The sequence below is a fragment of the Panthera onca genome, chromosome A1, assembly GCF_046562875.1.
Source record: "Panthera onca isolate mPanOnc1 chromosome A1, mPanOnc1 haplotype 2, whole genome shotgun sequence".
Taxonomy (NCBI): domain Eukaryota; kingdom Metazoa; phylum Chordata; class Mammalia; order Carnivora; family Felidae; genus Panthera; species Panthera onca.
In genome coordinates, this window is record NC_138339.1 from 155,393,609 (window position 1) to 155,409,136 (window position 15,528).

Here is a 15,528-nt window from a genome sequence, read left to right on the forward strand (position 1 = left end):
TATATTCTTTGAAAAAATGACTTTCATGTCTTCTGTCCAATTTTAAATGGATTATTCATTTTTTGGATGTTGAGTTTTATAAGTTCTTTATATATTTTGGATACTAACATTATATCAAATATGCCATTTGCAAATACTTTTTCACACATTAATAAAAAAAGGATAACCATATGATCCTTTCAATAGATGAAAATAAAGCATTTGACAAAGTAAAACATCCATCCATGATAAAAAACAAAATACAATAAAAAAAACAAAACAAAACAAAAAATAAACCTTCAAAAGTAGGTTTAGAGGGAGCATACCTAAATATAATAAATGTCATGTATAAAACACACTCACTTAATATCATCCTCAATGGAGAACAACTGAAAGCTTTTTCTCTGTGTTCAGGAAGAAGACAGGGATGTCCACTGTCACCACTTTAATTTTAACGCAGTTCTCAAAATCCTTAGCCACAGCAATAAGACAACAAAAAGAAAAAAAAAAGGCATCCAACTTGACAAGGAAGAAGTCAAACTTTGACTATCTTCAGATGACATGATGCTCTACATAGAAAACTCGAAGTCTCCACCAAGTAATTGCCAGAACTGATACACAAATTCAGTACAATTATAGGATACAAAATCAGAATACAGAAATCTGTTGCATTTTATACTCCAATGATGAAGCAGCAAAAAGAGAAATTAAGAAAACTATTCCACTTACAATCACACCAAAAATAATAAGATACCTAGTAATAAACTTAACCAGAGGCACCTGGCTGGTTCAGTTGGTACAGCATACAACTTTTGATCTTAGGGTTGTGAGTTTTGAGCTCCTTTTTGGGTGAGATCACTTAAAAATACAATCTTAAAAAAATTAATCCACTCAAGAGATGAAAGACATGTACCCTGAAAACTATAAAAACACTGATGAAAGATACTGAAGATGACACAAAGAAATGGAAGGACGTTTCATACTCATGGATTGGATGAACAAATATTGTTAAAATGATACCCAAATGTTGTTAAAATATTACCCTAAGGAATCTACACACTTAATGCAATCCTTACCAAAATACCAGCATAATTTTTCACAAACCTAGAAGAAACTACCCTAAATTTGTATGAAACTACAAAAGACTATAAATAGCCAAAGCAATCTTGAATAAGAAAAGGAAAACTGGAGGCATTACAATTCTGAACTTCAAGTCATATTGCAAAGCTATAGTCAACAGAACAGTATGGCACTGGCACACAAATAGACATGTTGATCAATGAAACAGAATAGACAACCCAAAAATGAACCCATAATTATATGGTCAATGAATCTTTGACAAAGCAGAAAAGAATATCTGAAGGTAAAAAGACAGTCTCTTCAACAAGTGGTGTTGGTAAAAACTGGACAGAACATGCAAAAAAGTGTAACTGGACCATTTTCTTACACCATACACAAGAATAAATTCAAAATAGATTACAGACTTAAATGTGAGTCCTGAAACCATAAAAATATTAGAGAAGAATACAGGCTGTAAATTCGTTGACATTGGCTGTAGCAACGTCTTTCTAGATATGTCTCCTGAGGCAAGGGAAACAATAGCAAAAATAAACTATTTGTACATCCACAAAATAAAAAGCTTGTTTACAGCAAAAGAAACAGTCAACAAAACTAAAAGGCAACCTGTGAAATGAGAGAAGATATTTTCAAATAACATAGATGATAAAATGTTAGTATCCAAAATATATTTAAAAACTTACAAAATTTAATACATAAAAATGAATAATCCAATTAAAAATGGGCAGAAGTCATGAATAGACATATTTCCAAAGAAGACATTCAGATGGCCAACAGACACTGAAGATGCTCAACATCACCATTCATGGGGAAAATACAAGCAAAACTACATCATTTCACCTCATATCTATCAGAGTGGCTAAAATAAACAACAGAGGGAAAAAAAGTGTTAATGACAATGTAGAGAAAAGGAATGCTCTTTCACTGTTTGTGGGAATGCAAAGTGTTGCAGCCAGTATGGAAAACTGTGTGGAGGTTCTTCTAAAGGTTAAAAATAGAACTACTCTATGATCAAGCAATTGCACTACTAGGTATTTACCCATAGAATACAAAGTACTAATTCCAAGGGATACATGCTTATAGCAGCCTTTTCTACAACAGCAAAATTATGGAAACAGTTCAAGTGAGCATCAGTTGATGAATAGATAATGAAGAAGTGGAATACAACTCAACCTTAAAAAAGAACAAAATCTTGCCATTCGCAATGACACAGATGGAGCTAGAGAGTATTATTCTAAGCGATATAAGTCAGTCAGAAAAAGACAAGTATCAGGCTATTTCACTCAATATGCAATTTAAGAAACAAAACAAATGAGCCAATGGGAAAATGGTGACAGAGGCAAGCCAAGAAAGAGAATCTTAAGTACAGAGAACAAACTGATGGCTCCCAGAAGGGAGGCAGGTGGGTGGATGTGTTAAATAGGTGATGGGGAGTAAGGAGTACACTTGTTATGAACACTGGGTGTTGTACAGAAATATTTAATCACCATATTATACTCCTGAAACTAATATTACACTGTTATGTTAACTAACAAGAATTTAAATGAAAGATTGGAAAAAAAGAGTGTATTTATATTGATGAGCACTGAGTACCATAGAATTCTTGAATCACTATATTTTACACCTGAAACTAATATAACACTGTATATTATCTATATGGAATTAAAACAAAATAAAATTAAATTGTGCATTCTGTTGTTTGTGAGTGGAATGTTCTCTATATATTTGTTTGTTCCAACTTGTCTAGTGTGTAATTGAAAGGCACTGTTTCCTTAATTTTCTATCTGGATGATCTATTCATTGATGTGGGGTATTATGGTCCCCTACTATTACTATATTACTATCAATTTCTTTATTTTTGTCTGTTAGTATTTTCTTTACATATTTATGTACATGGTCCTCTATATATTGATACAAAATGCCAATCATTCAATCATAAATTTCTACATATGCTGAGTGAGATATAATTGAAAACAAAAGAAAAAAAGACCTTTGAAAAACATTGTAGGTGACCTAGTTACTGGAGTAAGAAAATAAGAGCTTAAAAATATTCTAACATTTAATATGTTTATGTAGAGAAATAGAAAAAAAGGCAAAATGAAGGAGAATTTTATCAGAATATGAGATTTTATAAATAGAAATTAAATAGATATTCAAAATCTGTAAACTACAATATCAGAAATTAAAACTCTTTGGCTTTTTTTAAGGTAATATGTAGATTTCTATGAAGTGTTTTCTATGGGCTGGAGAGAATATGTTGCTTTCAGGTTTATTAGGACTCAGTGTAAAAGAGTATTAACACCATGAATTTCTAACTTGATATTTTTGAATATTAAATTAATATTTTTTAGAATTATTTGTAAGTGTATCATCTGTTATTTTTTAAAAATATAATTTAGAGGTGCCTGGGTGGCTCAGTCAGTTAAGCATCCAACTTTGGCTCAGGTCATGATCTCGCCATCACATCGAGCCCCACATCGGTGGGGGAGGGCTTTTGAAGAGTGGAGATGTGGTCAATAGCATTAAGAGTGAATATATGAATGAAAGAAAACACAGAGATGATGGTTTTTAAATAAGAAACATCAATCAATCTGTGCTGACAGCTCAGAGCCTGGAGCCTGTTTCAGATTCTGTGTCTCCTTCTCTCTCTGTCCCTCCTGAGTTCATGCTCTGTCTCTCTCTGTCTCAAAAATAAATAAACATTAAAAAACATATATACATAATTTATTGTCCAAAACTGTCTGTTAGTTTAAAGCAGTAAAAATTAGACTATTAACACAGTGAAGCTCACCTCACCTTGTGCATGTAATCTGGACTATGAATATTTGTCATCAAACATCATTTTTGCAACATATATACAACTTTAGTCATGATGTATGTGAATCACAGAATGTGATGAATTCTGGGAATAGAGAAGGAATGAGATAAGCAGGGATCTTTTGCTTTTCATTTCTCTCTTGTTTATTTTTTGAAAAATTATATCTCAAGCATAATATGTTATTTATATTTGATAAGCTGATTTTCACACTCTCTCTCAAAAATAAATAAATAAAATTTAAAAAAGAATTAAGGGATCGTCAGAAGATGGCGGCATAGGAGGTCGCTGGGCTCACCCCGCGTCCTGCTGATCACTTAGATTCCACCTACACCTGCCTAAATAACCCAGAAAGCCGCCAGAGGATTAGCAGAAGGGAGTCTCCAGAGCCAAGTACAGACGAGAGGCCCACAGAAGAGGGTAGGAAGGGCCGCGAGGTGGTGCGCGCTCCACGGACTGCCGGGAGGGAGCCAGGGCAGAGGGGCGGCCTGCTGGCCAAGCAGAGCCACTGAGTCTGGCTTGCAAAAGCAGAGGGGCCAGACGGAGTGTGTTCTGACAGGAAGCGGGACTTAGCATCTGGGAGGTCATAAATTAACAGCTCTGCTCAGAAACCGGGAAGGCTGGAGGACAAAGGGAGGGAGAGTTGTTGAGCCCCAGGAGGACAGAGCTCAATTTGGCGGGGAACAAAGGTGCTCGCCAGTGCCATCTCCCTCACGCATCCCCCAGCCAAAATCCCAAAGGGAACCAGTTCCTGCCAGGAAACTTGCTTGCTCTGCACAAACAGCCAACGCTGTGCTTCTGCGGAGCCACCCCTCCGGCGGCGGGTCTGACTCCCTCCCTCTGTCACAGGGCCACTCCTGAAGTGGATCACCTAAGGAGAAGTGAGCTAAGCCTGCCCCTCCTGCTCCCGTGCACCTTGCCTACCCACCCCAGCTAATACTCCAGATCCCCAGCACCACAAGCTTGGCAGTGTGCAAGTAGCCCAGATGGGCCACACCACCCCACAGTGAATCCCGCCCTAGGAGAGAGGAAGAGGAGGCACACACCAGTCTGACTATGGCCCCAGTGGTGGGCTGGGGGCGGACATCAGGTCTGACTGCGGCCCTGCCTAACAACTCCAGTTATACACCACAGCACAGGGAAAGTGCCCTGCAGGTCTGCACCACTCCAAGGACTATCCAAAATGACCAAATGGAAGAATTCCTCTCAAAAGAATATCCAGGAAATAACAACAGCTAATGAACTGATCAAAAAGGATTTAAATAATATAACAGAAAGTGAATTTAGAATAATACTCATAAAATTAATCACTGGGCTTGAAAACAGTATAGAGGAGAGCAGAGAATCTCTTGATACAGAGATCAAGGGACTAAGGAACAGTCACGAGGAGCTGAAAAACGCTTTAAACGAGATGCAAAATGAAATGGAAATGACCACAGCTTGGAATGAAGAGGCAGAGGAGAGAACAGGTGAACTAGAAGATAAAATTATGGAGAAAGAGGAAGCTGAGAAAAAGAGAGCTAAAAAAATCCAGGAGTATGAGGGGAAAATTAGAGAACTAAGTGATACACTGAAAAGAAATAATATACGCATAATTGGTATCCTAGAGGGGGAAGAGAGAGGGAAAGGTGCTGAAGGGGTACTTGAAGAAATAATAGCTGAGAACTTCCCTGAACTGGGGAAGGAAAAAGGCATTGGAATCCAAGAGGCACAGAGAACTCCCTTCAGACGTAACTTGAATCGATCTTCTGCACAACATATCATAGTGAAACTGGCAAAATACAAGGATAAAGAGAAAATTCTGAAAGCAGCAAGGGATAAACGTGCCCTAACATATAAATGGAGACCTATAAGACTCGTGACCGATCTCTCTTTTGAAACTTGGCAGGCCAGAAAGGATTGGCACGAGATCTTCAATGGGATGAACAGAAAAAATATGCTGCCGAGAATCCTTTATCCAGCAAGTCTGTCATTTAGAATAGAAGGAGAGATAAAGGTCTTCGCAAAGACACAAAAGCTGAAGGAATTTGTCACCACTAAACCAGCCCTACAAGAGATCCTAAGGGGAATCCTGTAAGACAAAGTACCAGAGACATCGCTACAAGCATAAAACATACAGACATCACAATGACTCTAAACCCGTATCTTTCTATAATAACACTGAATGTAAATGGACTAAATGCGCCAACCAAAAGACATAGGGTATCAGAATGGATAAAAAAACAAGACCCATCTATTTGCTGCCTACAAGAGACTCATTTTAGATATGAGGACACCTTTAGATTGAGAGTGAGGGGATGGAGAACTATTTATCATGCTACTGGAAGCCAAAAGAAAGCTGGAGTAGCCATACTTATATCAGACAAACTAGACTTTAAATTAAAGGCTTTAACAAGAGATGAAGAAGGGCATCATATAATATTTACAGGGTCTATCCATCAGGAAGAGCTAACAATTATAAATGTCTATGCGCCAAATACCGGAGCCCCCAAATATATAAAACAATTACTCACAAACATAAGCAACCTTATTGATAAGAATGTGGTAATTGCAGGGGACTTTAACACTCCACTTACAGAAATGGATAGATCATCTAGACACACGGTCAAGAAAGAAACAAGGGCCCTGAATGACACATTGGATCAGATGGGCTTGACAGATATATTTAGAACTCTGCATCCCAAAGCAACAGAATATACTTTCTTCTCGAGTGCCCATGGAACATTCTCCAAGATAGATCATATACTGGATAACAAAACAGCCCTTCATAAGTATACAAGAATTGAAATTATACTCTGCATACTTTCAGACCACAATGCTATGAAGCTTGAAATCAACCACAGGAAAAAATATGGAAAACCTCCAAAAGCATGGAGGTTAAAGAACACCCTACTAAAGAATGAGTGGGTCAACCAGGCAATTAGAGAAGAAATCAAAAAAAATGTATGGAAACAAACGAAAATGAAAATACAACAATCCAAACGCTTTGGGATGCAGTGAAGGCAGTCCTGAGAGGAAAATACATTGCAATCCAGCCCTATCTCAAGAAACAAGAAAATTTCTAAATACAAAATCTAACACCACACCTAAAGGAAATAGAAGCAGAACAGCAAAGGTAGCCTAAACCCAGCAGAAGAGGAGAAATAATAAAGATCAGAGCAGAAATAAACAATACAGAATCTAAAAAAACTGTAGAGCAGATCAACTAAACCAAGAGTTGGTTTTTTGAAAAAATAAACAAAATTGACAAACCTCTGGCCAGGCTTCTCAAAAAGAAAAGGGAGATGACCCAAATAGATAAAATCATGAATGAAAATGGAATTATTACAAGCAATCCCTCAGAGATGCAAACAATTATCAGGGAATACTAGAAAAATTATATGCCAACAAATTGGACAACATGGAAGAAATGGACAAATTCCTAAACACCCACACACTTCCAAAACTCAATCAGGAGGAAATAGAAGGCTTGAACAGACCCATAACCAGCGAAGAAATTGAATCAGTTGTCAAAAATCTCCCAACAAAGAAGAGTCCAGGACCAGATGGCTTCCCAGGGGAGTTCTACCAGACGTTTAAAGCAGAAATAATACCTATCCTTCTCAAGCTATTCCAAGAAATAGAAAGGGAAGGAAAACTTGCAGACTCATTCTATGAAGCCAGTATTACTTTGATTCCTAAACCAGACAGAGACCCAGTAAAAAAAGAGAACTACAGGCCAATATCCCTGATGAATATGGATGCAAAAATTCTCAACAAGATACTAGCAAATCAAATTCAACAGCATATAAAAAGAATTATTCACCATGCTCAAGTGGGATTCATTCCTGGGATGCAAGACTTGTTCAACATTCACAAATCAATCAACATGATACATCACATTAATAAAAGAAAAGATAAGAACCATATGATCTTGTCAATCGTTGCAGAAAAGGCCTTGACAAAATTCAGCACCCTTTCTTAATAAAAACCCTCGAGAAAGTCGGGATTGAAGGAACATACTTAAAGATCATAAAAGCCATTTATGAAAAGCCCACAGCTAACATCATCCTCAATGGGGAAAAACTGAGAGCTTTTTCCCTGAGATCAGGAACACATCAGGGATGCCCACTCTCATCGCTGTTGTTGAACATAGTGTTGGAAGTGCTAGCATCAGCAATCAGACAACAAAAGGAAATCAAAGGCATCAAAATTGGCAAAGATGAAGTCAAGCTTTCGCTTTTTGCAGATGACATGATATTATACATGGAAAATCCGATAGACTCCACCAAAAGTCTGCTAGAACTGAAGCATGAATTCAGCAAAGTTGCAGGATACAAAATCAATGTTCAGAATTCAGTTGCATTCTTATACACTAACAATGAAGCAACAGAAAGACAAATAAAGAAACTGATCCCATTCACAATTGCACCAAGAAGCATAAAATACCTAGGAATAAATCTAACCAAAGGTGTAAAAGATCTGTATGCTGAAAACTATAGAAAGCTTATGAATGTAATTGAAGAAGATATAAGGAAATGGAAAGACATTCCCTGCTCATGGATTGGAAGAATAAATATTGTCAAAATTTCAATACTACCCAAAGCTATCTACACAGTCAATACAATCCCAATCAAAATTGCACCAGCATTTTTCTCAAAACTAGAACAAGCAATCCTAAAATTCATATGGAACCACAAAAGGTCCCGAATAGCCAAAGTAATTTTGAAGAAGAAGACTAAAGCAGGAGGCATCACAATCCCATACTTTAGCCTCTACTACAAAGCTGTAATCATCAAGACATCATGGTATTGGCACAAAAACAGACACATAGACCAATGGAATAGAATAGAAACCCCAGAACCAGACCCACAAACGTATGGCCAACTAATCTTTGACAAAGCAGGAAAGAACATCTAATGGAAAAAAGACAGTCTATTTAACAAATGGTGTTGGGAGAACTGGACAGCAACATGCAGAAGGTTGAGACTAGACCACTTTCTCACACCATTCACAAAAATAAACTCAACATGGATAAAGGACCTGAATGTGAGACAGGAAACCATCAAAACCCTAGAGGAGAAAGCAGGAAAAGACCTCTCTGACCTCAGCTGTAGCAATCTCTTCCTCGACACATCCCCAAAGGCAAGGGAATTAAAAGCAAAAGTGAATTACTGGGACCTTATGAAGATAAAAAGCTTCTGCACAGTAAAGGAAACAACCAACAAAACTAAAAGGCAACCAATGGAATGGGAAAACATATTTGCAAATGACATATCGGACAAAGGGCTAGTATCCAAAATCTATAAAGAGCTCACCAAACTCCACACCCAAAAAACAAATAACCCAGTGAAGAAATGGGCAGAAAACATGAATAGACACTTCTCTAAAGAAGACATCCCGATGGCCAACAGGCACATGACAAGATGCTCAACGTCGCTCCTCATCAGGGAAATACAAATCAATACCACACTCAGATATCACCTCACGCCAGTCAGAGTGGCCAAAATGAACAAATCAGGAGATTATAGATGCTGGCGAGGATGTGGAGAAACGGGAACCCTCTTGCACTGTTGGTGGGAATGCAAACTGGTGCAGCCGCTCTGGAAAGCAGTGTGGAGGTTCCTCAAAAAATTAAAAATAGACCTACCTTATGACCCAGCAATAGCACTGCTAGGAATTTACCCAAGGGATACAGGAGTACTGATGCATAGGGGCACTTGTACCCCAATGTTTATAGCAGCACTCTCAACAATAGCCAAATTATAGAAAGAGCCTAAATGTCCATCAACTGATGAATGGATAAAGAAATTGTGGTTTATATACACAATGGGGTACTATGTGGCAATGAGAAAGAATAAAATATGTCCCTTTGTAGCAACGTGGATGGAACTGGAGAGTGTGATCCTAAGTGAAATAAGCCATACAGAGAAAGACAGATACCATATGTTTTCACTCTTATGTGGATCCTGAGAAACTTAACAGAAACCCATGGGGGAGAGGAAGGAAAAAAAAACAAAAAAAGGTTAGAGTGGGAGAGAGCCAAAGCATAAGAGACTGTTAAAAACAGAACAAACTGAGGGTTGATGGGGGGTGGGAGGGAGGGGAGGGTGGGTGATAGGTTTTGAGGAGGGCACCTTTTGGGATGAGCACTGGGTGTTGTATGGAAACCAACTTGACAATAAATTTCATATATTGAAAAAAAAAGAATTAAAAAAAGAAGGTACACTGAATAGGATTTTAAAGCTATAAAGTTAACCTATTTTATTAGCTTGAAAATTATTAATGTTAACATACCAACAAAAAATTTAAAAAATGTGAAAATTAGTAGGAAAAAATAAAAAAAAAATAATTCCCATAAAATCCATCAAAAATTTCCTGAATGTACCTCATTGTTTCTATTCTCATATGGATATATATATTCTTTAATTTAGAAAGCAAAATAATGCAACTTGCATAAATTATATGCAATAAAATATAAAATAATATATGATTACCAATAAGAGATTGCTGAATGAAAATTTTATATACAAAGATTTTATGGAACAAGTGATCTTGATATTTTGAAGAGTGGAGGTTTGGTCAATAGCATTAAGATTTAATATATGAATGAAAGAAAACACAGAGATGATGGTTTTTAAATAAGAAACATCAATCAACGAGTTATTTCTAGGATGACAATTTGTTTTAGACCATGTGTCCTGATACACTGACGCTGCTCAAGGCGGTAGAGATTATCTCTGCACAGACGTTATTGTCAAAACCCACGTAATTTCTCAAAAGGTTAATCATAAATAACACATTAAGTTTGTACTCTAAGAAAGCCTTGACTATGGAACTAGAAACAACTTTATACCAACAAACAAATAACAATATGCCTGAGTCCTAATACTTTTCTGATCCCTTATTATGTTACATTTCCAGTATGACAATCCAATGATAATAGCTACTTTCAATATTGAGTATGAAACGTTTCTTACAGTGACATTGTGGAAACATAGCATTTTCTCAATTGCCACATCTTCTCATGCACTTCCTCAGGGCCCCCACCACTTCTTTGTTCCTTAAGCTGTAGATGAGGGGATTTAGCATGGGGGTCACTATGGTGCCAAGTACAGCTGCAATCTGATCTTGTTCAGGTGTGTGAGAAGAACTGGGTGTCATGTAAATGAAGATGGCTTGACCAAAGTAGAGACTCACTACTGTCAGGTGGGAGAAACAGGTGGAAAGTGCTTTTTTACTTCCTTTCCAAGAATTCATCTTCAGAACAGTGAGGAAGATGAGAGTGTAGGAGACCAGAATAAGAAAAAATGGGACGAGGAGAAACACAATTGTTGATACAAATTTTACCATTTCATAGACTGATATATCCACACAAGACAACCTCAGGATGGCAGGCATCTCACAAAAGTAATGATTAATTTCCATGGAACCACAGATAGGGAAATTCATTGGGTAGATGGTGTGTATAAGGGCTGCAAGGGACCCTCCAATCCAGGCTGCAGCAGCCATCTGCAGACAGACGTTGGGATTCATGAGAATTGTGTATCTCAGGGGGTTACACACAGCCACACAGCGGTCATAGGCCATTAGGGTCAGCAAGATGCACTCAGCAAGACCAAGGGTGAGGAAGAAAAAGAGCTGAGTGGCACAGGCGAAATAGGAAATGTTCTTCCTCTCTGTGAAATAGTTGGTAACCACCTTGGGGACTGTGCTGGAGATGTAAGCCAAGTCAATGAGGGACAGCTGACTGAGCAGGAAGTACATGGGGGTGTGGAGGCAGGAGTCCAGCCAGATGAGGAGGATTAGTATGGAGTTTCCAGTAAAGGCAATAATGTAAATAAAAAGGAGGAGGAGGATGAGGAGGTAGGGATAACTGAACCAGGGAAAGAGTCCCAGGAGGATAAAGTCAGTTGAGTTTTCATTCTTCTGCTCCATGTTTTAATTTAAATGCTTTATTCAAACTGAAAAATTGGAAAAGTTATATAACAAAGGATGTGGTGCTTTGTTAAAATAATCTGTCAGTCAACATTCACTACTCTGTACACTTACAGCTAGGACTTTAAAACAGTACATTCTCATAAAAAAGAAATTGAAAAGAAAACTAAAAAGAAAACTGAAAAGAAAATTGAAAAATTTCTACTCAGAAATTAGCAATGTTATATTCTAATTTGATTGGTTTGACTTGGCCAGATGAATATTTAGTCCCTTTGGTAATAATTACAAACCTGACCATTATGTTTCCCATATATTTAACTTTTTAATGTACTCCAATCTGTTGACATTCTTGTGTTTTTCATATTGCTTTCCTGACTGTACTGTTCTGCTCACCTCCACCCCAAAGTATCTCAAGTGTCCCTTGTGGCCATTTCACAGCTTTTCTAAAGAAATTTGAATCGCCACCGAAATGATATAGACTGTTTATTCTATTTTACATACTAACTTCCTTAATTCTTACGTTTTCAGTTTTCTTTTTAATTCTCATGTCTTACCTTCATTTTAAACTTATTTTTTCACTTGAATAATTTCCTTTGTCAATGAACAGCCTAAAAGACAGCAATCATATCTCTTGGTTAATCTTTCAGTTATTGTTCATTTCCCATTGAGTAAAAATTTCTTCAAAATACTTTTAAGGTGGTGATTAAAGTCATGCAAATAAATTTTAATTTCCCATCTTTGTAAAAGTGATGGTGACACTAATGACAAATGAAGAAATATCCTCTTTTGCTTGATGAGAAAGGTCTCATACATATTCAATTCCTGGATCAATGAGTTGATTTCCTTTGTAAACCCTGATGGTCCACATGCAATGTTTCCTCTTTGTGAAGCAATCATAATGAGAATTTTTGCTTTTATTATCAATAATATACATGAAATATTTTATTTTATATCAAATCCTACATTATTATGCTTTTCATGATTTGAGATAATGAAAAAAAATCATTGTATAATGTTCATCTGTCAATGGAAATAGAATAGTGTCATTCATGATTGGGTCATAATAAGCTTGTGGCAGAACTTTGGTCTTGGGGAAATTTTATTTTTTTTTATTTTTTTTTACATTTATTCATTCTTGAGAGACAGAGAGACAGAAAATAAGTGAGGGAGGGGCAGAGAGCTAGAAGGAGACATAGAATCTGAAGCAGGCTCCAGGCTTTGAGCTGTGAGCACAGAGCCCAACACGGGGCTGGAACCACAAAGCGTGAGATCATGACCTGAGCCCAAGTCAGACACCCAACCAAGTGAGCCACCCAGGCACCCCTGAAATTTGTTTTCTTAAGTTACCACTCTGTGCACCTCAAGATCCTGGTCTCCTCTTCCTGGGCACTATCCTTCATGATGTTTCTCTAGTTTCCTGTGTTTTTTGACATAAAGCCTTTCCCTACAGAGCTTAGTTCATTGGGAAGTGAAATAATGGGAGAATATCTTTGAAAATAATGTCTCATGGTCCCACATAATTATGTGTAAAATATGACATTATGTTTACAAGTATAACAGTGTTATTAACTATAGTATATTCAAATAAATATAGACTGGGAATGGGAAATAGATATAAACACTGTAAAATATCTTGCTTTAGGAATGATAAAACATCAAGCATTGTGCCTGGCATCTAACTGATGACTCGTTTTGTAAGTCTATGTGCTTACATGCAAGCCTCTTTTAAGTGTATATTAATAATTTTGCACATTAGCAAATTAGGTCTACGATATATTGTATATTGAAAATATTGTAATGTTTTATATTAATCACATACGATTACATTCTCTTAGATTTAGGAATGTGGAGTAAAAGTGATTTTTGTGATTTTGTTAGGAAGACCTTAGTTCTACCAATATCTTTGTGACTTGGAAATGAATGAATACCTCTAGGATGTAATTATTTCAAATGCTAAAGGAAACGTTAACTTACCTGATTTATAAGGGCGGCACTTGCCTTCTTCAAAATTATAATTAGACAATATGTATCGATAAAAATCATTGAGCACACACTTTATTACACTGAAACAATGATTCAACAATAAACTATACATTTAGCTAGATACAGACTCTGACTAAATAATGCACTAGCAGTATATTATAAAAATTTTTGAAAAATATTTTTTTGTCAACATATATGTTTTGTCTTCAAGTGGTCAATAGATTTACCATGATTTACTCAAGAAATAAAGAAAAACAAATTTAATTTTGTTTCTCTTAAAGTAATGTCATTCTTTTATTTTCTTCTAAGGAAAGTCACATTTCCTTTCAATTTCTAGAAAGTCTTAACTTTCTCCATCACATAAGATTTGAAACTAAGTGATTAACAATCAAAGCATCACTAAAAAGATATTTGTATGAATGGCAAAACACAGATCCTATTAGAGAGATGTGAGCAGATTGCTCTCATCTGTAACTCATCCTGTCCTTAATAAATATCCTTAAACTCTACAGTGCTCCTCACAAGCTAAGTCGCAGTAATTGCAAAATATTTGCTGCTGGAGTACATGGAGTATATTGGAGGACATACTAACACCGATGGCAGTATATTGGAGGACATACTAACACCGATGACCCTTATAAGAACAGTAGTTCACACTTATGGAAGACAATAAATTCCAGAGTAGTTTGCATACATTAACCTATTGACTGCTTGTAAGGACCCTATGTGCAATCTTGAGCAACTGGGGCAGACAAAAATGGTGCAATGTGTTCTTACTGTGTCTTTTGTCAGGCAGTGGCTGAACAAAATGAGACAGAGACCTTTCCCTACAGATCCTCCCTCCCTGAAGACACTGAATTTTTCATTTAAGGACTCACTGTGAGAAGCAGACTCCATTTTCATGCAATCCAAATTTATCTGCTTTTGCTTTACAAAGGTCCTTTGGTATGGAGGCTGGGTAGAAAAACAGAGTTAACTACCTGCCTAGAAGAAAATTATTTTATTAATAGGCAAAAACATTCTCCTACCCCTGCCTTCAGCCCCATAGTTACTGCCGCCTGGTGTACTTCCAGTAACTGCTGTCATTTCCTTGTGCCCTGTCACTCTTTTACATTAAATTAGTCGATACCTGTCTTGACTGAAATTTCTGAAATTTCAAACTCCCTGAAAGAGGACTAATTACATTTCTGCTACACACCTGGTTTAGGTCTGAGATCAGCATGTGAGAAGTCAATATCATCTTCTGTGTTTCATCAAGTTCTGTATCTTTTGTGTACCTCAAAATGGGGAAGACATGAAAAGTGTCTCATGGGAATTTGTCTCCAGACTTTAATTAATTGTAAGCTCAGAATAAGTGCAGGGCTCTAAGAAGACTCTTATGAAAGATAATTACTGCCCAGTATTCTATGCTTTTTCTTGAAAAATGATACTGTTGGGTTTTGATTATCTCTACGGAAATAGAAACATCAAAGAAATTCCATATTGAAAATATGAGAGCAAACTATTTGGATGACTTTTAAGTCAATGGGGGAGGAAAAACATTTTTTTTTCGAGGGAAACTTTTTTGTGTGTCAAACTTTTTATTTTTATATTTTTAATATGAAATTTATTGTCAGATTGGTTTCCCTAAAACACCCAGTGCTCATTCCAACAGGTGTCCTTCTCAATGCCCATCACCCACCCTCCCCCCCCCTCCCACCCCCCATCAACCCTCAGTTTGTTCTCAGTTTTTAAGAGTCTCTTAAGTTTTGGCTCCC

The 15,528-nt window shown here is 36.8% G+C and overlaps 1 protein-coding gene across 1 annotated transcript; it reads right to left on the bottom strand.

The window, feature by feature from the left end:
- Nucleotides 1-1,031: 1,031 nt before the first annotated feature.
- Nucleotides 1,032-11,788, bottom strand: LOC132680520 (olfactory receptor 2T2-like). The gene is made up of 2 exons (XM_060634188.3): nt 10,884-11,788; nt 1,032-1,098 (listed from the first exon to the last, which is right to left on the bottom strand). Exons 1-2 carry the CDS (start codon nt 11,786-11,788, stop codon nt 1,032-1,034), a joined length of 972 nt encoding a protein of 323 aa, XP_060490171.3.
- Nucleotides 11,789-15,528: the final 3,740 nt, after the last annotated feature.